The 23736-nt window shown below is 41.0% G+C and overlaps 1 protein-coding gene across 1 annotated transcript in view; it reads left to right on the top strand.

Moving 5' to 3' along the window:
• ERCC6L2 (ERCC excision repair 6 like 2) overlaps positions 1 to 17378 on the top strand; it is a 433149-nt gene extending 415771 nt beyond the window's left edge. Inside the window, 1 exon segment of the mRNA XM_053702417.1 lies at positions 14891 to 17378. Within this exon segment, the coding sequence (XP_053558392.1) occupies positions 14891 to 15746 (856 nt within the window). The 3' untranslated portion in view covers positions 15747 to 17378.
• The last annotated feature ends 6358 nt before the right edge of the window (positions 17379 to 23736 follow it).

Genomic DNA, 23736 nt, shown 5'->3' with positions numbered 1-23736 from the left:
GGACTCAGTCCGACACAGATCGATTCTTACGTCACTCCAGATGTTCCGCACACAAGTGCGGCACAATCTCACTACTTTTGCTAGTTATCAAATGACTAGCAGGTACACTCGGCACTTTTACGGCCCAGCGTACCTGGTTTTCAAACCGCCACCCCTGGAGGCGGCGGATCCCATAGGAATCAATGGGAGTCTGACCATAGCGAAAGTACAAGTTCGCTGCTGACAGACATCCCATTGATTTCTATGGGAGCTGTCTGCACCTAACACCCTAACATGTACCCCGAGTCTAAACACCCCTAATCTGTCCCCCCTACACCGCCGCAACTAAATAAAGTTATTACCCCCTAAACAACCGGAGCCCAACGCAACTATAATAAATGTATTAACCCCTAAACCGCCACTCCCTGAACCTGCTGCAACCTATATTAAACTTATTAACCCCTAATCTGCCCCCCCCTACACCGTCGCCACCTATAATAAATTTATTAACCCCTATCCTGCCCCCCACTACGCCGCCGCCACTGTAATAAAATTATTAACCCCTAAACCTAAGTCTAACACTAACCCTTACGCCCCCCTAACTTAAATATTAATTAAATAAATCTAAATAATATTTCTATTATTAACTAAATTAATCCTATTTAAAACTAAATACTTACCTTTAAAATAAACCCTAATATAGCTACAATATAAATAATAATTATATTGTAGCTATCTTAGGATTTATTTTTATTTTACAGGCAACTTTCAATTTATTTTAACTAGGTACAATAGCTATTCAATAGTTATTAACTATTTAATAGCTACCTAGCTAAAATAAACTGAAATTTACCTGTAAAATCAATCCTAACCTAAGTTACAATTACACCTAACACTACACTATACTTTAATAAATTATTCCTATTTAAAACTAAATACTTACCTGTAAAATAAACCCTAATATAGCTACAATATAAATAATTATATTGTAGCTATCTTAGGATTTATATTTATTTTACAGGTAACTTTGTATTTATTTTAGCTAGTTAGAATAGTTATTAAATAGTTATTAACTATTTAATAACTACCTAGCTAAAAGAAATACAAAATTACCTGTAAAATAAATCCTAACCTAAGTTACAATTAAACCTAATACTACACTATCATTAAATTAATTAAATAAACTACCTACAAATAACTACAATTAAATACAATTACATAATCTAACTAAAGTACAAAAAATAAAAAAAGCTAAGTTACAAACATTTTAAAAATATTACAATTTTAAGCTACTTACACCTAATTTAAGCCCCCTAATAAAATAACAAACCCCCCCCAAAATAAAAAAATGCCCTACCCTATTCTAAATTAAATAAAGTTCAAAGCTCTTTTACCTTACCAGCCCTTAAAAGGGCCATTTGTGGGGGCATGCCCCAAAAAGTTCAGCTCTTTTGCCTGTAAAAGAAAAATACAACCCCCCCCAACATTAAAACCCACCACCCACATACCCCTAATCTAACCCAAACCCCCCTTACAAAAACCTAACACTAATCCCCTGAAGATCATCCTACCTTGAGTCGTCTTCACTCAGCCGAGCAGCGATGGAACCGAAGTGGACATCCGGAGCGGAAGAAGTTAATCCTCCAAGCGGCGCTGAAGAAATCTTCCATCCGATGAAGTCATCATCCAGGCGGCGCTGAAGAAGTCTTCGATCCGGGCGATGTCATCTTCCAAGAGGCGCTGAAGAGGTCTTCTATCCGGGCGATGTCATCTTCCAAGCCGGGTCTTGAATCTTCCTCCCGCCGACGCGGAACATCCTTCTTCACCGACGGACTACGACGAATGAAGGCTCCTTTAAGGGACGTCATCCAAGATGGCGTCCCCTCAATTCCGATTGGCTGATAGGATTCTATCAGCCAATCAGAATTAAGGTAGGAAAAATCTGATTGGCTGATGGAATCAGCCAATCAGATTCAAGTTCAATCCGATTGGCTGATCCAATCAGCCAATCAGATTGAGCTCGCATTCTATTGGCTGATCGGAACAGCCAATCAGATTTTTCCTACCTGAATTCCGATTGGCTGATAGAATCCTATCAGCCAATCGGAATTGAGGGGACGCCATCTTGGATGACGTCCCTTAAAGGAGCCTTCATTCGTCGTAGTCCGTCGGTGAAGAAGGATGTTCCGCGTCGGCGGAAGGAAGATTCAAGACCCGGCTTGGAAGATGACATCGCCCCGGATAGAAGACCTCTTCAGCGCCTCTTGGAAGATGACATCGCCCGGATTGAAGACTTCTTCAGCGCCGCCTGGATGATGACTTCATCGGATGGAAGATTTCTTCAGCGCCGCTTGGAGGATTAACTTCTTCCGCTCCGGATGTCCACTTTGGTTCCATCGCTGCTCGGCTGAGTGAAGACGACTCAAGGTAGGATGATCTTCAGGGGATTAGTGTTAGGTTTTTGTAAGGGGGGTTTGGGTTAGATTAGGGGTATGTGGGTGGTGGGTTTTAATGTTGGCGGGGGTTGTATTTTTCTTTTACAGGCAAAAGAGCTGAACTTTTTGGGGCATGCCCCCACAAATGGCCCTTTTAAGGGCTGGTAAGGTAAAAGAGCTTTGAACTTTATTTAATTTAGAATAGGGTAGGGCATTTTTTTTATTTTGGTGGGGGTTGTTACTTTATTAGGGGGCTTAGATTAGGTGTAAGTAGCTTAAAATTTTTGTAATATTTTTAAAATGTTTGTAACTTATTTTTTTATTTTTTGTAACTTAGCTTTTTTTATTTTTTGTACTTTAGTTAGTTTATGTAATTGTATTTAATTGTAGTTATTTGTAGGTAGTTTATTTAATTAATTTAATGATAGTGTAGTATTAGGTTTAATTGTAACTTAGGTTAGGATTTATTTTACAGGTAATTTTGTATTTCTTTTAGCTAGGTAGTTATTAAATAGTTAATAACTATTTAATAACTATTCTAACTAGCTAAAATAAATACAAAGTTACCTGTAAAATAAATATAAATCCTAAGGCCTAGATTTAGAGTTCGGCGGTAGCCGTCAAAACCAGCGTTAGAGGCTCCTAACGCTGGTTTTTGGCGCCCGCTGGTATTTGGAGTCAGTGATTAAAGGGTCTAACGCTCACTTTTCAGCCGCGACTTTTCCATACCGCAGATCCCCCTACGCCATTTGCGTAGCCTATCTTTTCAATGGGATCTTCCTAACGCCGGTATTTAGAGTCGTTTCTGCAGTGAGCGTTAGAGCTCTAACGACAAGATTCCAGCCGCCTGAAAATAGCAGGAGTTAAGAGCTTTCTGGCTAACGCCGGTTTATAAAGCTCTTAACTACTGTACCCTAAAGTACACTAACACCCATAAACTACCTATGTACCCCTAAACCGAGGTCCCCCCACATCGCCGCCACTCGATTAAAATTTTTAACCCCTAATCTGCCGACCGCCACCTACGTTATACTTATGTACCCCTAATCTGCTGCCCCTAACCCCGCCGACCCCTATATTATATTTATTAACCCCTAACTTGCCCCCCACAACGTCGCCGCAAGCTACTTAAAATAATTAACCCCTAATCTTCCGACCGCAAATCGCCGCCACCTACGTTATCCCTATGTACCCCTAATCTGCTGCCCCTAACATCGCCGACCCCTATGTTATATTTATTAACCCCTAATCTGCCCCCCACAACGTCGCCGACACCTGCCTAACTTATTAACCCCTAATCTGCCGAGCGGACCTGAGCGCTACTATAATAAATGTATTAACCCTTAATCCGCCTCACTAACCCTATCATAAATAGTATTAACCCCTAATCTGCCCTCCCTAACATCGCCGACACCTAACTTCAATTATTAACCCCTAATCTGCCGACCGGAGCTCACCGCTATTCTAATAAATGTATTAACCCCTAAAGCTAAGTCTAACCCTAACACTAACACCCCCCTAACTTAAATATAATTTACATCTAACGAAATAAATTAACTCTTATTAAATAACTTATTCCTATTTAAAGCTAAATACTTACCTGTAAAATAAATCCTAATATAGCTACAATATAAATTACATTTATATTATAGCTATTTTAGGATTAATATTTATTTTACAGGCAACTTTGTAATTATTTTAACCAGGTACAATAGCTATTAAATAGTTAAGAACTATTTAATAGCTACCTAGTTAAAATAATTACAAATTTACCTGTAAAATAAATCCTAACCTAAGTTATAATTAAACCTAACACTACCCTATCAATAAAATAATTAAATAAACTACCTACAATTACCTACAATTAACCTAACACTACACTATCAATAAATTAATTAAACACAATTGCTACAAAGAAATACAATTAAATAAACTATCTAAAGTACAAAAAATAAAAAAGAACTAAGTTACAGAAAATAAAAAAATATTTACAAACATAAGAAAAATATTACAACAATTTTAAACTAATTACACCTACTCTAAGCCCCCTAATAAAATAACAAAGACCCCCAAAATAAAAAATTCCCTACCCTATTCTAAAATACAAAAATTACAAGCTCTTTTACCTTACCAGCCCTGAACAGGGCCCTTTGCGGGGCATGCCCCAAGAAGTTCAGCTCTTTTGCCTGTAAAAGAAAACATACAATACCCCCCCCCAACATTACACCCCACCACCCACATACCCCTAATCTAACCCAAACCCCCCTTAAATAAACCTAACACTAATCCCCTGAAGATCTTCCTACCTTGTCTTCACCATACCAGGTTCACCGATCCGTCCTGGCTCCAAGATCTTCATCCAACCCAAGCGGGGGTTGGCGATCCATAATCCGGTGCTGAAGAGGTCCAGAAGAGGCTCCAAAGTCTTCATCCTATCCGGCAAGAAGAGGACATCCGGACCGGCAAACATCTTCTCCAAGCCGCATCTTCTATCTTCTTCCATCCGGTGCGGAGCGGGTCCATCTTGAAGCAGGCGACGTGGATCCATCCTCTTCTTCCGATGTCTCCCGACGAATGACGGTTCCTTTAAGGGACGTCATCCAAGATGGCGTCCCTCGAATTCCGATTGGCTGATAGGATTCTATCAGCCAATCGGAATTAAGGTAGGAATTTTCTGATTGGCTGATGGAATCAGCCAATCAGAATCTAGTTCAATCCGATTGGCCGATCCAATCAGCCAATCAGATTGAGCTCGCATTCTATTGGCTGATCGGAACAGCCAATAGAATGCGAGCTCAATCTGATTGGCTGATTGGATCGGCCAATCGGATTGAACTAGATTCTGATTGGCTGATTCCATCAGCCAATCAGAAAATTCCTACCTTAATTCCGATTGGCTGATAGAATCCTATCAGCCAATCGGAATTCGAGGGACGCCATCTTGGATGACGTCCCTTAAAGGAACCGTCATTCGTCGGGAGACATCGGAAGAAGAGGATGGATCCGCGTCGCCTGCTTCAAGATGGACCCGCTCCGCACCGGATGGAAGAAGATAGAAGATGCGGCTTGGAGAAGATGTTTGCCGGTCCGGATGTCCTCTTCTTGCCGGATAGGATGAAGACTTTGGAGCCTCTTCTGGACCTCTTCAGCACCGGATTATGGATCGCCAACCCCCGCTTGGGTTGGATGAAGATCTTGGAGCCAGGACGGATCGGTGAACCTGGTATGGTGAAGACAAGGTAGGAAGATCTTCAGGGGATTAGTGTTAGGTTTATTTAAGGGGGGTTTGGGTTAGATTAGGGGTATGTGGGTGGTGGGTTGTAATGTTGGGGGGGGGGGTATTGTATGTTTTCTTTTACAGGCAAAAGAGCTGAACTTCTTGGGGCATGCCCCGCAAAGGGCCCTGTTCAGGGCTGGTAAGGTAAAAGAGCTTGTAATTTTTGTATTTTAGAATAGGGTAGGGAATTTTTTATTTTGGGGGTCTTTGTTATTTTATTAGGGGGCTTAGAGTAGGTGTAATTAGTTTAAAATTGTTGTAATATTTTTCTTATGTTTGTAAATATTTTTTTATTTTCTGTAACTTAGTTCTTTTTTATTTTTTGTACTTTAGATAGTTTATTTAATTGTATTTCTTTGTAGCAATTGTGTTTAATTAATTTATTGATAGTGTAGTGTTAGGTTAATTGTAGGTAGTTTATTTAATTATTTTATTGATAGGGTAGTGTTAGGTTTAATTATATCTTAGGTTAGGATTTATTTTACAGGTAAATTTGTAATTATTTTAACTAGGTAACTATTAAATAGTTCTTAACTATTTAATAGCTATTGTACCTGGTTAAAATAATTACAAAGTTGCCTGTAAAATAAATATTAATCCTAAAATAGCTATAATATAAATGTAATTTATATTGTAGCTATATTAGGATTTATTTTACAGGTAAGTATTTAGCTTTAAATAGGAATAAGTTATTTAATACGAGTTAATTTATTTCGTTAGATGTAAATTATATTTAAGTTAGGGGGGTGTTAGTGTTAGGGTTAGACTTAGCTTTAGGGGTTAATACATTTATTAGAATAGCGGTGAGCTCCAGTCGGCAGATTAGGGGTTAATAATTGAAGGTAGGTGTCGGCGATGTTAGGGAGGGCAGATTAGGGGTTAATACTATTTATTATAGGGTTAGTGAGGCGGATTAGGGGTTAATAACTTTATAATAATAGAGGTGCGGTCCGGTCGGCAGATTAGGGGTTAATAAGTGTAGGTAGGTGTCGGCGACGTTGTGGGGGGCAGATTAGGGGTTAATAAATATAACATAGGGGTCGGCGATGTTAGGGCAGCAGATTAGGGGTACATAGGGATAACGTAGGTGGCGGCGGTTTACGGAGCGGCAGATTAGGGGTTAAAAGTGTAATGCAGGGGTCAGCGATAGCGGGGGCGGCAGATTAGGAGTTAATAAGTGTAAGGTTAGGGGTGTTTAGACTCGGGGTACATGTTAGAGTGTTAGGTGCAGACGTAGGAAGTGTTTCCCCATAGGAAACAATGGGGCTGCGTTAGGAGCTGAACGCTGCTTTTTTGCAGGTGTTAGGTTTTTTTTCAGCTCAAACAGCCCCATTGTTTCCTATGGGAGAATCGTGCACGAGCACGTTTTTGAGGCCGGCCGCGTCCGTAAGCAACTCTGGTATCGAGAGTTGCATTTGCGGTAAAAATGCTCTACGCTCCTTTTTTGGAGCCTAACGCAGCATTTGTTTGAACTCTCGATACCAGAGTTAAATTTATGGTGCGGCCAGAAAAAAGCCCGCGGAGCGTTAACAGCCCTTTTACCGCCGAACTCTAAATCTAGGCCTAAGATAGCTACAATATAATTATTATTTATATTGTAGCTATATTAGGGTTTATTTTACAGGTAAGTATTTAGTTTTAAATAGGAATAATTTATTTAAGTATAGTGTAGTGTTAGGTGTAATTATAACTTAGGTTAGGATTTATTTTACAGGTAAATTCCAATTTATTTTAGCTAGGTAAGCTATTAAATAGTTAATAACTATTTAATAGCTATTGTACCTAGTTAAAATAAATTGAAAGTTGCCTGCAAAATAAAAATAAATCCTAAAATAGCTACAATATAATTATTATTTATATTGTAGCTATATTAGGGTTTATTTTAAAGGTAAGTATTTAATTTTAAATAGGATTCATTTAGTTAACAATAGAAATATTATTTAGATTTATTTAATTAATATTTAAGTTAGGGGGGCGTTAGGGTTTGGGTTAGACTTAGGTTTAGGGGTTAATAATTTTATTACAGTGGCGGGGGTGTAGTGGGGGGCAGGATAGGGGTTAATAAATTTATTATAGGTGACGACGGTGTAGGGGGGGCTGGATAGGGGTTAATAGGTTTAATATAGGTTGCGGCGGGTTCAGGGAGCGGCGGTTTAGGGGTTAAACAATTTATTTAGTTGTGGCGAGGTGCGGGATCAGCAGGATAGGGGTTAATAATTTTATTATAGAGGGCGACGGTATAGGGGGGGCAGGATAGGGGTTACTAGGTATACTGTAGGTGGCAGCGGTGTCCGGGAGTGGCGGTTTAGGGGTTAATACATTTATAAGAGTTGCGGCAGGGTCTAGGAGCGGCGGTTTAGGGGTTAATACATTTATAAGAGTTGCGGCAGGGTCTAGGAGCGGCGGTTTAGGGGTTAGTAACTTTATTGAGTTGCGGGAGGCTCCGAGGGCGCCGGTATAGGGATAGAACAGTGTAGTTTAGTGTGGGTGCTTAGTGAGAGCTAGCAATAAAGCTGGGAAAAAGCCGAAGAGCAGCGAGATCGGATGAGTGATAACTCTCACAGTCCGCTGCTCATCGCCCCGCGGCTTTTTGACAGCTTTATTTGATAACTTAGGCGAACGTATTCAAGGTCCGCGGCGGCGAAGGTAGGCGAGCTTAGGCGGCGTATTGGGCCGGCGAAGGCAGAAAAGTAGACGGCTTGATAACTACCCCCCAATGCCTTTACCAGAGCTATTTACTTTGGTTAATTTTTCAGGCATTAATGTAATGATTGCTCGAGTGCAAGGAATAAAAGGACATTAAACACTAAATACAAATTTATAAGTATATTTTTGAAGTTACTCTCCACCTACCTCTTGTCATGGTTGCCTTCATGTTTGAATCTAGTTTTCTTTTACAAGATATGACTAGTCCACGGATTTCATCCTTACTTATGGGATTACGCGTCCTGGTCAGCAGGAGGAGGCAAAGAGCACCACAGCAGAGCTGTATATATAGCTCCTCCCTTCCCTCCCATCCCAGTCATTCTCTTTGCCTGTGTTAGTAATAGGAGTGAGGTAAAGTGAGGTGTTAATTTTGATTCTTCAATCAAGAGTTTATTATTTTACAGTGGTACCAGTGAATACTATTTTACTCAGGGGCAAAGCTACAAGCTTTTCAACGATGGGAATTGAGACCTATCCACAGAGATAGAGGCTGCTGTGTTCCGTGTCTCCCATTCTGTTGCTGCCCTACTGATGGTCTTAGCGACTGTTATCTGAGACCCTATTTGTCCCCACAGATGTGCAAGAGGAGATGAAAGAAGGACCTCTTATTCGTGTGGGACCAGTGCAGACTGCACCAGCATTGAGGTATGTGCAGTTTTTTACTGTTTTCTGGGGATGCGATGCAAGCTCAGAACAGACTGGCCATACTGTGCTGCAACAGGAAGGGGTAATCGACCTGCAAGTGTGATGGTGTGCATGATCATTTTTCCCCCTGTGATATATTAGCTGTATTCAGTTGTGAGACTTCGCAGGCTTTTAATCACTTGCCCGGTCACATTGCGGGGTACATTGTTGTGCTGTGCGCTGGGGTCAATTGGGGCTTATTTGTTTATTCCGTAACAAAAAGACAAGGGGGTCATTTTTTTGTGTACCGTTTTACTGCCTTAGTCGTTTTTTACTACGACAGGTGCAGGCCATGTGGTTCTCCTTGTTGGGAGTTAGACTACCGCCCACGCAGTTGGTATCCAGGTCCCGTCAGTGCTCATCGAGGCTATGGTGTCCCTAGGTCCGCTTGTTGTATTTCAACAGAGTTGACAAGCGGTCTTAGGCACGCAGTCACGAGGTATCCTTGGTTGGCACGTGGAGGCAGGTAGGTGCCACAGCAGAGCTGTGGCGTGGTGCAGTAATTTTTTTGTTTTATTTTGTCATAGGTGTAAAGGCAAAAGAAAGTTAGAGTGTACTTTTATAAGGGGAGGAAAGTCCCCTATAGTGATTGCTAGTATTGCATAAGTTGGTTTATAGACCATAAAATTCTAAGAGTTTTAAAATTTAAAGACACAGTACACTCGTTTACAAAATTATTTTTCAAACGTTATTTTTTATTTTTTAAATTGAATACCAGGACCAATTTGCCTTGTCATGGCTGATCTATTGGAGGTCACATGCTCTATGTGTTTAGATGCCACTCTGGAATCCCCTCTTACTATTTGTCTCTCATGTACTGAGAGGGCTTTACAGTTTAAAGACCAGATATTTTTTAATTCAAAATTATCTTAAGATATTTCTCAGACTGATGAGACTCAGGGTCACCCCAAGCGTCACAACCCCTAACACCCGCCCAAGCGACGCTGTGTTCTTCAACGGCGTCCACTTCATTCACCCTGCAGGACATGGCTGCAGTTATGTTATCCACCCTTACAGAAGTGTTATCTAAGTTGCCAGTGTTACAAGGCAAGCGTAGCATGGCAGAAACCCATGTGGTCCCTGCGACTTCTGATGCCTTGATGACTATCCGATGTACCCTCTCAGGGCTCTGAGTTGGGGGGTAGGGAGATCCTGTCCGAGGGGGAACTATCTAACTCAGGGAGTGCTTTGCCCCAGACAGATTTGGATGTCATATCCTTCAGATTTAAACTTGAACACCTCCGTCTGTTGCTGTGGGAGGTTTTGATGACTCTGGACAACTGTGACTCTATCGTGGTACCCGCCAGAGAAATTGTGTAAGATGGACAAATACTTAGAAGTTCCTTCTTATTCTGATGTCTTTCCGGTTCCTAAGAGAATTTCGGACATTGTTTCTCGGGAGTGGGAAAGACCAGGTATCCCGTTCTCACCTTCCCCTAATTTTATAGCTGACACCGTTCGGGACTCCTGGCAGACGGTCCCTAAGGTGGAGGGAGCTATCTCTACCCTGGCTAAGCGTACGGCTATCCCTATTGAGGACAGCTGTGCTTTCAAGGACCCTATGGACAAAAAGTTGTAGGGTCTTCTAAAAAAGCTATTTATTCATCAAGGGTTTCTATTACAACCGATGGCATGCATTGTACCAGTAACAACTGTGGCTGCCTTTTGGTTTGACGCCTTAGAGGAGTCTCTTAAGACTGAGACTTCTTTAGAGGAAATAATGGATAGAAATAAGGCCCTTAGACTGGCTAATTCTTTTGTTACGGATGCCGCCTTTCAGATCGCCAAATTGGCGGCTAAGAATGCAGGATTTTCCATTCTAGCACGCAGAGCCTTATGGTTAAAGTCTTGGTCTGCAGATGTGTCCTCTAATCCAAGCTTTTGGCTATTCCTTTCAAGGGGAAGACTCTATTCGGGCCTGACTTGAAAGAGATCATTTCTGACATTACGGGAGGTAAGGGTCATCTCCTACCTCAGGATAAAGCATCTAAGCAGAGGGGTAGACAGAGTCATTTTTGTTCCTTTCGAAATTTCAAGGGAGTCCCTTCTTTTTCTTCCGCTAAACAGGAAGGGAATTTTGCACAAGCCAATTCCGCCTGGAGACCCAACCAGTCTTGGAACAAGGGTAAACAACCCAAGAAGCCCGCTGCTGCTCCCAAGTCAGCATGAAGGGGCGGCCCCCGATCCGGATCCGGATCTAGTAGGGGGCAGACTTTCTCTCTTTGCCCAGGCTTGGATAAGAGACGTTCAGGATCCCTGGACACTAGAAATCGTGTCCCAGGGGTATCAACTGGAGTTCAAAAATCCCCTCCCAGGGGAAAGGTTTCTTCTTTCACGATTGTCTGTAGACCAGATAAAAAGAGAGGCGTTCTTACGTTGTGTAAAAGACCTCTCCACTATGGGAGTAATTCGTCCCGTTCCAATACAGGAACAGGGGCAGGGGTTTTACTCAAATCTTTTCGTGGTTCCCAAAAAAGAGGGAACGTTCAGACCCATTTTAGATCTCAAGAGTCTAAACAAGTTTCTCAGAGTCCCATTCTTCAAGATGGAGACGATTCAGACAATTCTTCCATTGATCCAGGAGGGTCAATATATGACTACCGTGGACTTAAAGGATGCATATCTACACATTTCTTTCCACAGAGATCATCACCAGTTTCTAAGGTTTGCCTTCCTGAACAAACATTTTCAGTTTGTGGCTCTTCCTTTTCGGGGCTGGCCACGGCACCCAGGATCTTCACGAAGGTTCTAGGGTCTTTGCTAGCGGTTCTCAGACCACGGGGCATTGCAGTGGCGCCTTATCTGGACAATATTCTAATCCAGGCGTCGTCTTACCAACTGACAGTCTCATACCAACATGGTTCTGTCCTTTCTAAGGGCTCATGGGTGGAAGGTGAATCTAGAAAAGAGTTCACTAATTCCACAGACAATGGTTCCTTTCCTGGGAACTCTAATAGATTCTGTATCCATGAAAATTTTCTTGACGGAAGTCAGAATGTTATTGATGTCCATTGCCGCCACCATGGATTGATGGTGGCGGCAATGGACATCATTCCATTTGCTCGCTTTCATCTCAGACCTCTACAACTGAGCCTGCTCAGACAGTGGAATGGAGATTATGCAGATTTGTCTCCTCCGATATATCTGGATCAGGAGACAAGGGACTCTCTTCTTTGGTGGTTGTCGCGGGATCATCTGTCCCAAGGGACTTGGTTTCCGCAGACCCTCATGGGTGATAGTGACAACGGATGCCAGTCTACTAGGATGGGGTGCAGTCTGGAATTCCCTGAAGGCTCAGCATGTGTGGACTCGGTCGGAGTCTCTACTTCCAATCAATATTCTGGAATTGAGAGCACTATTCAATGCGCTTCAGGCTTGGCCTCAGTTGGCTTCGGCCAAATTCATCCGGTTTAAGTCGGACAACATCACGACTGTGGCTTACATCAATCATCAGGGAGGAACAAGGAGTTCCTTAGCGATGACAGAAGTATCCAAGATAAATCGGTGGGCGGAGGCTCACTCTTGTCATCTGTCAGTAATCTACATCCCAGGAGTGGACAACTGAGAGGCGGATTTTTTGAGCAGACAGACATTTCATCCGGGGGAATGGGAACTTCATCCGGAGGTCTTTGACACACTGATTCTCAGATGGGGCAGACCAGAATTGGATCTGGTGGCGTCTCATCAGAATGCCAAGCTTCCAAGATACGAATCCAGGTCCAGGGATCCTCAGGCCGAACTGATAGATGCCTTGGCAGTGCCTTGGTCGTTCAACCTAGCTTATGTGTTTCCTCCGTTTGCTCTCCTTCCTCGGGTGATTGCTCGAGTCAAACAGGAGAAGGCCTTGGTGATTCTCATCGCTCCTGCATGGCCTCGCAGAACTTGGTATGCCGATCTGGTGGACATGTCATCTCTGCCACCGTGGAAGCTTCCATTGAGACAGGACCTTCTCATTCAGGGACCCTTCCATCATCCAAATCTAATTTCTCTGCAGCTGACTGCTTGGAGATTGAACGCTTGATTTTATCTAAACGGGGGTTCTCTGATGCGGTCATTGATACCTTGATTCAGGCGCGCAAGCCTGTTACTAGAAAAATATACCATAAGATATGGCATAAATACCTTTATTGGTGCGAATCCAAGGGCTACTCATGAGTAGGGTTAGGATTCCCAGGATTTTATCTTTTCTCCAAGAAGGATTGGAGAAAGGATTGTCAGCGAGTTCCTTAAAGGGACAGATTTCTGCTTTGTCTATTTTGCTACACAAACGTCTGGCAGATGTTCCTGACGTTCAATCATTTTGTCAGGCTCTGACTAGAATCAAGCCTCTGTTTAGACCAATTGCTCCACCTTGGAGTTTGAATTTAGTTCTTAATGTTCTTCAAGGGGTTCCGTTTGAACCCATGCATTCCATAGATATTAAGTTGTTATCTTGGAAAGTTTTATTTTTGCTTGCTATTTCTTCTGCTCGCAGAGTTTCTGAGCTTTCAGCTTTACAATGTAATTCTCCTTATCTTATTTTCCATTTTGATAAGGTGGTGTTACGTACCAAACCTGGTTTCCTTCCTAAGGTTGTTTCTAATAAGAATATTAATCAGGAAATTGTTGTTCCTTCATTGTGTCCTAATCCTTCTTCTAGGAAGGAGCGTCTGTTACATAACTTGGACGTGGTCCGTGCCCTGAAGTTTTACTTGCAGGCAACTAAGGAATTCCGTCAATCATCTTCATTATTTGTTGTTTTTTCTGGAAAACGTAGGGGCCAGAAAGGTACGGCTACCTCTCATCCGTTTTGCATATGAGACTGCTGGACAGCAGCCTCCTGAAAGATTTATGGCTCATTCTGCTAGGGCTGTGGCTTCCTCATGGGCATTTAAAAATTATGCTTCTGTTGATCAAATTTGCAAGGCTGCAACTTGGTCGTCTCTTCACACTTTTTCCAAATTTTTCAAATTTGATACTTTTGCCTCGTCCGAGGCTGTTTTTGGGAGAAAGGTTCTTCAAGCAATGGTGCCTTCTGTTTAGGTTCCTGTCTTGACCCTCCCTTTCATCCGTGTCCTATAGCTTTGGTATTGTATCCCATAAGTAAGGATGAAATCCGTGGACTCGTCATATCTTATAAAAGAAAAGGAAATTTATGCTTACCTGATAAATTTATTTCTTTTACGATATGACGAGTACACGGTCCACCCTGTCATTTCTAAGACAGGTATTTTTTTGTTAAACTTCAGTCACCTCTGCACCTTTGGCTTTTCCTTTCTCTTCCTAACTTTGGTCGAATGACTGGAGTGGGAGGGAAGGGAGGAGCTATATATACAGCTCTGCTGTGGTGCTCTTTGCCTCCTCCTGCTGACCAGGAGGCGTAATCCCATAAGTAAGGATGAAATCCGTGGACTCATCATATCGTAAAATAGATAAATTTATCAGGTAAGCATAAATTTCCTTTTCACTGCATTTCAGTGGTGACGTGTTTGCACATGTGTAGTAGCTGTCCTTCGGATACCTGCTGTGTAACCTAGGTTCCAAAATGGCAGCATAATTAGAGGGGGGGGGGTCTATTAAAAGTATTTAGTGGTTTATGTCTCTTTAACCATGGATTTGTAATACAAGAGTGAGTTTCAGTTCTGTTATTGAAAGTATAGGGGGCATTAGTTACTGCTAGCTAGCGAGGTCACAACATTTTTTAAATGTGTTACTTGTAATGTTGGTTCCAGCAGTAAAAAATTGCAACCTCATGAACGTGTTTGGGCTCCAGTTGTAATCTAGGTCATAATATTTAAGCATTTTTTATCTGTGTGTGTTTATTTCGTAGGAAGCATTTTGAAGAAATGGTTAAGCACTTTAATATGGATTCAACTGAAGAATTTGCTCGTTATGTCTTAACTGCAAAGTCAGACGTTCGGCAGGATATGCTAAGAGAATTCTATAGCAGCCAGTATTCCGATGTTAAAGATCTATATCCAGTGACTGTTCCAGTTCTATTGCCAGTAAAGCATGAAAGAGAAACAGCACTTAAAAAAGCAAAACACACGTCACCGGTGAAAAAAAGAAGAAATAGATATTCTGAAAAAACAGAACATAAAAAATACTTAAACATTATACAGTCCCCAGAAACTGATAGTAATTATTGTTGTATAAATAACAATGTGAACAAGTGTGCAAATTTAGCCAAGCAAGAGAATGTCACTAAAAATCATCAAGATCTTGTGAAAAGTAGTGTGATAAATACTGAAGAATATAAAGCTGTTAATATACAAAAACAAACAATGGAACACCGGTTATTTAAAGAGGAAATCTCTACAACTAAAAAGCTGGCTAAAGAGACAGACTGTGTTACAGACTTGCTTGGAGATACATCTATTCTTGATGACCTGTTTAGTAGTCAGACGAATCGTCATATAGAACAACCAGCGAGGCATCAATGTGAAGTACCAGTAACCAAGGTGAAACATCGTTCTAAAGATTTTTGGGATATTCTCAATGAACAAAATGATGATAGTCTCAGCCGGCTCACTGACTTGTCTGTAATAGAAAAAGTGTGTGAAAGTACAGTATTATCATCATCATCATCATCATCATCATCAAAGGAGAAAGCCAATTGGGATAATACGCTTTGGATGAAGAATGACAAATTTTTATGGCGAAAACATTACCAAAATCACGATTAAATGTATACTGTACCAGTCAAATCACCTGATGTATAAATATTCACTCTCAAAATTAATGACAAATTACAGTTCTTTACAGTATCAGACATTTGTTGATTATGTTTTGATAAGTGAACAGGTATGTTAAAAAAAATAAGATCTTGAATTCTACACTCTAGTATTTTCACACTAACAAATTCTTAAAAGACCATTTTGGCATCAAATTAATGGCAACCTTTACACAATGAGCAGCTCCAAGATCAGGGAATATAAAAAAACAAAATTCTACCATTTAGGAATCATAGTACAAATTACAATTTTTAGGTATGAAAATGGCAAAAGAAAGATATTGCTTAGAGATCCCACACAAAAAAATCATAATATATAATTAAGTACTTATGAAATGTTGAGTTTTTTTTCTAAATGGATAGATCCATTAATCTCTACTTTATATAAACATTGTATAATATTTGACTCTGGCAACATATAGGAATGGTGAAATCCAAAATGCTGGCGGTAAATTATCCAATTTGATTGCCATTAACCTGTGCTTTAAATAGAGATGGTAATAATCTGCTCACAATTTAAATTTGAATTGATATGGAAACTCCCTCCACTAATAATTCAGCTGTATCTCCAAATACTAACCAAGTAATGTCTTAGAAGCTGTTGGCATTGCATATATGCCTGTTTACAGTTCTGCTAACAGCAGCAGTAATTAGCATGATCTTTACGGCTGAGTTACTGCCGTTTTTTTGCTAGCCATAATATATACTTCATTTATACCTCTCTAATACTTGTGGCTGTGTATTTAATGTTCCTGCTGAATATTATCTTTGTTAAAATAAGGACCATTCATTCTCTGTAGAATTATATATAAACCATTGGTTTGCATTCTACTTCAAAATTCCTTTTATATATGTTTTTTTAATTTATTTTACTATATTGCGACCATACTGTATTAGTTTTCTGGTACTTAAGCTATTTGAAATATGTTTACTATGATTTGATTGATGATTTAAAGGGATATTCCAGTGCAAATTGACATGCTCTAGTTCACTATAGCATGTAATTATTGTATTACTGACGTCCTGAATGAGAGCTGCAAACCTTGTCAGACAGTCAGCAAAGCAGGAACATCAGTCTCACCACCCGACCAGTTACTGTCTATGTCCTGCTGAGCAGGAATTTACATATACATTAAACCCCTGTAGGGGGTTAAACGCATTGTTATCTAGGATTAGTACTGTACATTTATATAATTTAATTAGAACATGTCATTTTTTCATTAGAATATCCATTTAATGTTTTTAAATGTATCACATTGATACAGTATGGACAGTTATTTATTATGTATTTAGTTAAAATTTTACCTGATCTTATGCCCACTGATATTAGACTCATCGTTCATTATTTTGCAGTTAGTAAAATCTAAATTTATATAAGGTTTCTTTACTTGTAATTAATGTGTTTTTACTGTTCTTTCATTTTAAGCTAACTGGATTTTGTATAATAATAATAAGGAATGCTGACATTGTGCTGACAAATATTATATATATTTGGCACTATTTGTGTTAGTTGTGTTAACCTTAGTTTTATTTGTGAATAGTATGTTTGTAAATAAACGTTTTTATGAATAAACTTTAAAGTGGGTTATGTGTGTGAAATTGATTTATTATGCAATTTGTTGCTGATAAACTACTGTGGAGTAGACTCCAGTCTTCCCATTAATTCAAAATTATTTTTCTGATTTGCAAAATGTACCCAGAACCCCCAGCAACCCTTTACTTTGAATACATTAGCTCCTTTAATGTCAGTGTATTTTACATCTAATGCCAATAAAAGCCTTAATCAATATAGGAACAGATTTGTTCCAAGAAATACAGCAAAGTCAGTAACATAAAGAAAGTAGAGAGAGTGCAACTGTGTGATATACCGTTAAGGTATATCCCCACCCAGGTAACTGATCCTCCCTATTTAAGGCAGCTAGTGGCAATTATTCCTTGCCTGGAAATTGAAGTCTTTCTTGTGGAATATTAGACCTGTTGGTTAACAAGTTCTTCCCTGGACTCCGGTCTAAATCTAAGGATTTACTCTACAATCATCCTCTTTTTCATCTACCCTAACTTGTTTTGTCCTTGCAGCACTTCGTAACACCTTTCTGTTACCTGCTGATCTCTAGTACATATCCTCTCTGCAACTTCGTTGCCGTATCCCGGAGCCGCCGGATCTACATACCCAGAGTTCCCGGAAGTAAGTCACACTCACACCGCTACACGGAGGTCTCAGTCGGACGTGTAAGTAAATGCTCCAAGCTCTATCACTGCACCACGGTTTCAATCCTCGCTTATGGTAATTTATATTCTCTTATCTACAAACGCTGGTATTATTACTTGACTTCCTACAAACGAACCGTATTGATGTAATGAATTGGGGCATATCTTCTTGCTGTGCATCCATATATGGGGAGCTAATCGTTTGTGTGAGAACTGTATATATTTTATGTGAGAGTGTGTGAGTGCGTGAAAACTGGATAAAAGACATTTAAAGGGACAAACTCTCTGAATCTCCAATCTAATTATCTGCTTGCATTACTGATATGTGAACTCTGATATTTGCCAAAAGTTTCTAACCAGTACTCTCTGTAATCTTATTTTTGGTCTTGTATCATAAATTACTGACCATAATAAGTGCAGTCATCAACCTGCCAATAACTGTCTCACTTGTGTCAGAACAGGTAACACATACTCCTTGCTGCCTGGTTTAGACATTTAAAGAGCAACACACCCCCTATTATAAATAAATACTGCTTTTTTCAACCTGTCTAAAACAGGATATCACATAATTTCCAGACCACACATAATATAGGGGAGTATACCTTCTTCCATTTTTGAAAATGGATCCTAATGAAATAAAGAATGAATTTAGTAATATTCACCAAAAATTGGATTATCTGGCTCATGGACTAACAGAAGTTCAAGCTGAGAACTCTGCATTAAAAGCTATAGTCAACGACTGCATGTCTGCAAAAAGTACTGACATGAAGGAGGCTGAAAGTCTTCCTCCCCATAGAAAATTCGATTGTCCTATAGATCTAATTCCAGGGTCACAAATTCCACATGGGAAAATGTACCCACTTTCTCAAAATGAATTAACATATTTAAGGTCATATTTGGATGACAACTTGAGAAAGGGTTTAATTTCTCACTCAACATCACCTGCTGCAGCCGGGATGTTTCTGGTTAAAAATAAAGATGTTGGTGCGGATCCTGGCCACACAGGGAGATGGCCGCACACTGAAAGAGCTCCAAACTCCCATGCCAGCAAAAACAGCACAATTACTACCTCAAACCTCGCAACTCTAATTTTTAATAGTGGCCGAGGAGGGCAGAAACCGGGACGCATCTCCCGAAACTTAAACAAAGATTTGATGTGAGGCGAACAACTCAGCAGGAGATCTATTACAATCTGCAGGGCCGGTAGGCCGCAAGAACAAGAGAAAAAGAGCACGGATCTCTATACAGGAGGGTCGCTCCACATACAGACCTCACCCGGACCCACCGCGGACTAGCCTGTTTAACCGTCTGGACGGATCTCTGGTAAGATCGGATTCATTTTCAAGCGGGCCTCGGCCAGCGTTGGGATGCTTATAGCGCAAAGGAAGATATACTTGCTGAGGTAAGAGCGCTCCAAAGATCAGCCGTCAGAGAGGCTCTGTGGACCGGCATGTAAGACCCAAGCAAAATTAGAGCTCAAGCTAATGGCTCACTGTCCCAAAAAAAATTAATCTAACCCAGTGTGTCTCAAAGTATAGGAGCTTACTCATTAGACCAGAGAGCGGAGGAGACAGTCATAGTAGAGGCCCAGCGCCCACGTGGGTAACAGAAAAACTCCTTACACGAACTGAGTCCATCTAGCTCCTTCTGATATAATATATTTAACAAACCCCTGCATATTTCCTTTCTTTCTGGTCTCCCCTCACTGTGTCAAACAGGCAGCTAGAATAAGGGGAGTGAAATAACTAATCCCCTTCTTCTTTTTTCTTTTTCCTCTGGCCTGGAAGCGCTTTATGCAAGAAGCATAAATTCATCAAATTCATCTTTGTTTACCATAGGTGCCTTTGCCTTATGTGATGCCTTGTAAAAAACAGAATAAAACAGGACAATCTGGGTCTTCTAATCCCCTAAGCCAATACCTAAAACCAGTTGAACCCAGGTCTGAAACTACTAGTGAAAATATGTCTAACAAGCAGAATGTCACAATGCCGCAGGCTATACAGGCTGATGCTTCCCAGACACCTTACATTACAAAAAATGACTTACAAAATCTGTCATCAAAAGAAGAAATACAGGGTGTGCTCAGGGAGATGAGATCACTCTTTGTGGATCTTAGGAAAGACATTGGCACTTTAGATAATAGGGTGCTAAAGATAGAAGAGCAACAGGGATCCATCACAGATAAAGTCAAACCCAATGAAGAAGATTTAAGGAGTCAGTCTGAACAAATCTTTTATTTAACGGATAAAATGGAGGACTTGATAACCGCTGCAGGCGCAACAACCTCAGGTTTAGCGGGATTTCTGAGTCTGTTCACCCCCCTGCAATAGAAGGCTACCTGCAGGCCCTTTTTAGGGTGATAAAGGATACCCCCTCTGCGAAGGAGATCCAGATAGAAAGAGCCCACAGGGCACTCAGGCCCAAACCACCTCCAAAGGCTCCACCCAGAGACATCATAGTTAAATTTCTAAGTTATAAAGATAAGGAGGACATCCTCAGAGGCGCTAGGGCTAAACACCCTATTTCTCATGCAGGGAAAGAAATACAAATATTATCTGACCTTTCTCCGGTCACAGTGCAGAAGCGACAGGAGCTCTCTCATATTACCACACACCTCCGCAGGAACAAAATTCCGTACCGCTGGGGCTTCACAGTTTCTATCATTGTGACTCACAATAATAAAGCATTGATATACAGACCGGGATCTGATCCACAGCTGTTCTACAAGGAACTAGGTTTACAGGGAAGCAAAGACCATGCTCCTCACCTCCCACCCAAAGGAGACATCACAAGACCCGCTGCCTCCACGGACATATCCACCACAGATGAGTAGATAATCCTGTTATCTGTTATGTTGGTATAGAAATTATGTTAGCTGTTATTACGGGACTGTTATTTCAGGGGAATACGGACTGCTATGGATCTCTCTTTTACAGTGCCCCATTCACACGAGGGACTATATAAAGCTTGGGACTTATCTCTCACCAACTTTTCATTCCTACAGCTTCTATAGTTAGTAGTAGGTTATTGTTCTTTTTCCATTTCATAGGAGTGATAGGGCGTATAAACGTGCTGGACTCACAGAGACTTAAAACAGTTAACCATCTTATATTGTAAATTCACTTGTTGTATGATTGCATTTTTTGTTATCGACTGTTACATTTAGTTGTCGAGTGAAACCACTAAGTAAGCAAATACTCCCCTTAATTCCATATGCACCCCTCCCTCTCTCCCCTTCCCCTTTCTCCCCAATTCTCCCTTTTCCCACCTTCCCTCTCTATTTTTCCTTTTCTCTCCTCCCTATCCCTACCCTCCCTCATACCTTCTCCCTCCCTCAATTCCTCCCTTACCATAACCCCCCTCCCCCTCACCGCCCATCACCCCTGGGACAAAACTACCTCAGATGTGCGGATAAGCCTATTGCCGGTTATGATGATATGGGAATTGTGTTAGCGTACAACATGGCACTGTTCTCTAAAGGGAACAAGGAGTGGTATGGATCTCGCTGTGGCAGTGCCCCATTCACATGAGGCACTAAGTAGAGTGAGGCACATTTTAATCACTATAATACCAGTCCTAAAGCAACCTCACTCTGCAGTATGTTACTGTACTTTGTCCATTTCATAGGAGTGATAGGACAAAGTCACATATTGGACCTGCAGAGACTCATAACAGTTATCTACCTAATATTGTATATTCACTTGTTGTGTGGCTGCATATTATGTTTTGGGTTGTTAAATCTAATTGTCATGTGATTTTACTAAGTAACCATTTGTCCCTCTTCATTCATTATGTACCCCCTCCCTCCCCTCCTTCCCTCCATTCCACATCCTCCCTAACCTCCCCTCTTCCCTAATCTCCCTCTCCCCCACACCCTTTCATTCTCTCTTATCCTTCCCCTGCCTTATACCTTTTTTCCTCCCCTCTTCTTTCCTGCACCTCACCTCTCCTCCCCCTTACTAACCACTACCCCTATCCCCCATCCTTCCTTTTCTTCCCATTCTCCCCCCCCCCAACCCCGCCATGACCCTTCTGGGACTTCTATGTGACCTTCAGATGTTATTCACGCCCTTACATGCTGGTCTAGTGTCAAAGTCTAATAGATAAAAAGGGTGTCATAGGAGATGCATATCTTCCCAGAAAAATGTTTTCGCTATATTTTGGTTCCAAGTGTTTCACCTCTCCTCTTATCCTATAGTATTGCTTTTCCTTATTTGCTCCCCTTCCCAACTTCTCTCTCCCTTCCTTCCCCTCCAACTCCCTGACTCCCCTGCTTCCCTGCCTCAATTCTGTGAACCCTATCTATTCCCTCTGGATGGCCCCGAAACCCATAGCTCCGATTCCCGTCGTTTTCCCTCCTTGGCTGCTTTACAGGTTGGGTTTTAAAGTGGGACTCCACTTCCTGTTGCGAGACATAACTATGTTTATTGTTTGCTGTGCATGGGTGTATTACCCCCATTTACCATTTGCTTTCGTTCTCATTGTTGTTGCCACACTTGTTGTGTTTGTTCCTAAGGAACTCTCAGTTACTTGTACCACTAATTTGCATAGTCTATATTAGAAAGAAAGCCTCAGCTTCACCTCTTATACTTACCTATTCTTCAGCTCCTTTTCCTCTCTACGACTCTCCGTTAAACTCCCTTCCACTACTCTTTCTCCCTCCCTTTATCGATCTTCCCTAATCCCCCCCTTTTTTTTTTCTCTCCGCTCACTCCCCCCTTCCTCATAGTACCAAGATGTCTCCCAAAATCAGTAAATTTCAAAATCATACACTACAGATAACCACAATTAATGCTAAGGGGTTAAATAATCCCGGGAAACGTTCTATAGCTTTCCGAGAACTGAATAAAATTAACAGCCACATACTTATGCTACAAGAAACTCACTTTCAGAAGGGCAAAGAACCTAAATGGTATAACAAACAATACCCCCCTGCGTACTTTGCCTCCGGGCCAAACAAAAAAGCGGGAGTGGGGGTTCTATTTCATAGAACTTTACCCATACAAATTCTACATGTAGAAAGGGACACTGCAGGCAGATACATTTTGCTGAAGGGTTCTTTGTATGGTCATCATATAACATTGATTAATATTTATGCTCCAAATCAGGAGCAAATCGGATTTTTCAAAAAAATAGCTAACCTAATCCTCGATCATTCCCAAGGAATAGTATTTATGGCGGGAGATTTTAATCTCTCTTTGGAACCCCACTTAGACTCATCAAGAGGGACTTCCTGCGTGGCATCTAAGAAACTTAAAGTCATTAAAAATATACTACACGGCCTTACACTCCATGATATATGGAGGACTCTGCACCCCCTAGATAGGGATTACACCTTTTATTCTAATCCACATACTTGCTACACAAGAATTGACCATATATATACTGATTCCCAGGGCCTCTCTATCACAGGAGATTGTTCCATTGGCCCTATCACTTGGTCTGACCATGCCCCTGTAACGTGTAGAATACTTTGGCCGGATATCCCAATATCTCACAAAATTTGGAGGTTGGAGGACTCTTTACAGAACGATCCAGTATTCTTAGACTCAATTCAAAAGGAAATCACCGAATACTTCTCCCTAAACCAATGCTCTTCATCCTCTAGTCTAGACAACTAGAATGGGAAGCCCACAAATCCGTGATAAGAGGTATATTAATTAAACAAAAGTCTAAACTAAATCGGTTAGCCAGGGATAAACATACTGCAGTCTTACAAACGATCTTCTTTAGAA

Source organism: Bombina bombina, chromosome 2 (genome assembly GCF_027579735.1).
Source record: "Bombina bombina isolate aBomBom1 chromosome 2, aBomBom1.pri, whole genome shotgun sequence".
NCBI lineage: Eukaryota > Metazoa > Chordata > Amphibia > Anura > Bombinatoridae > Bombina > Bombina bombina.
This window is presented reverse-complemented; position numbering and strand designations above follow the sequence as displayed.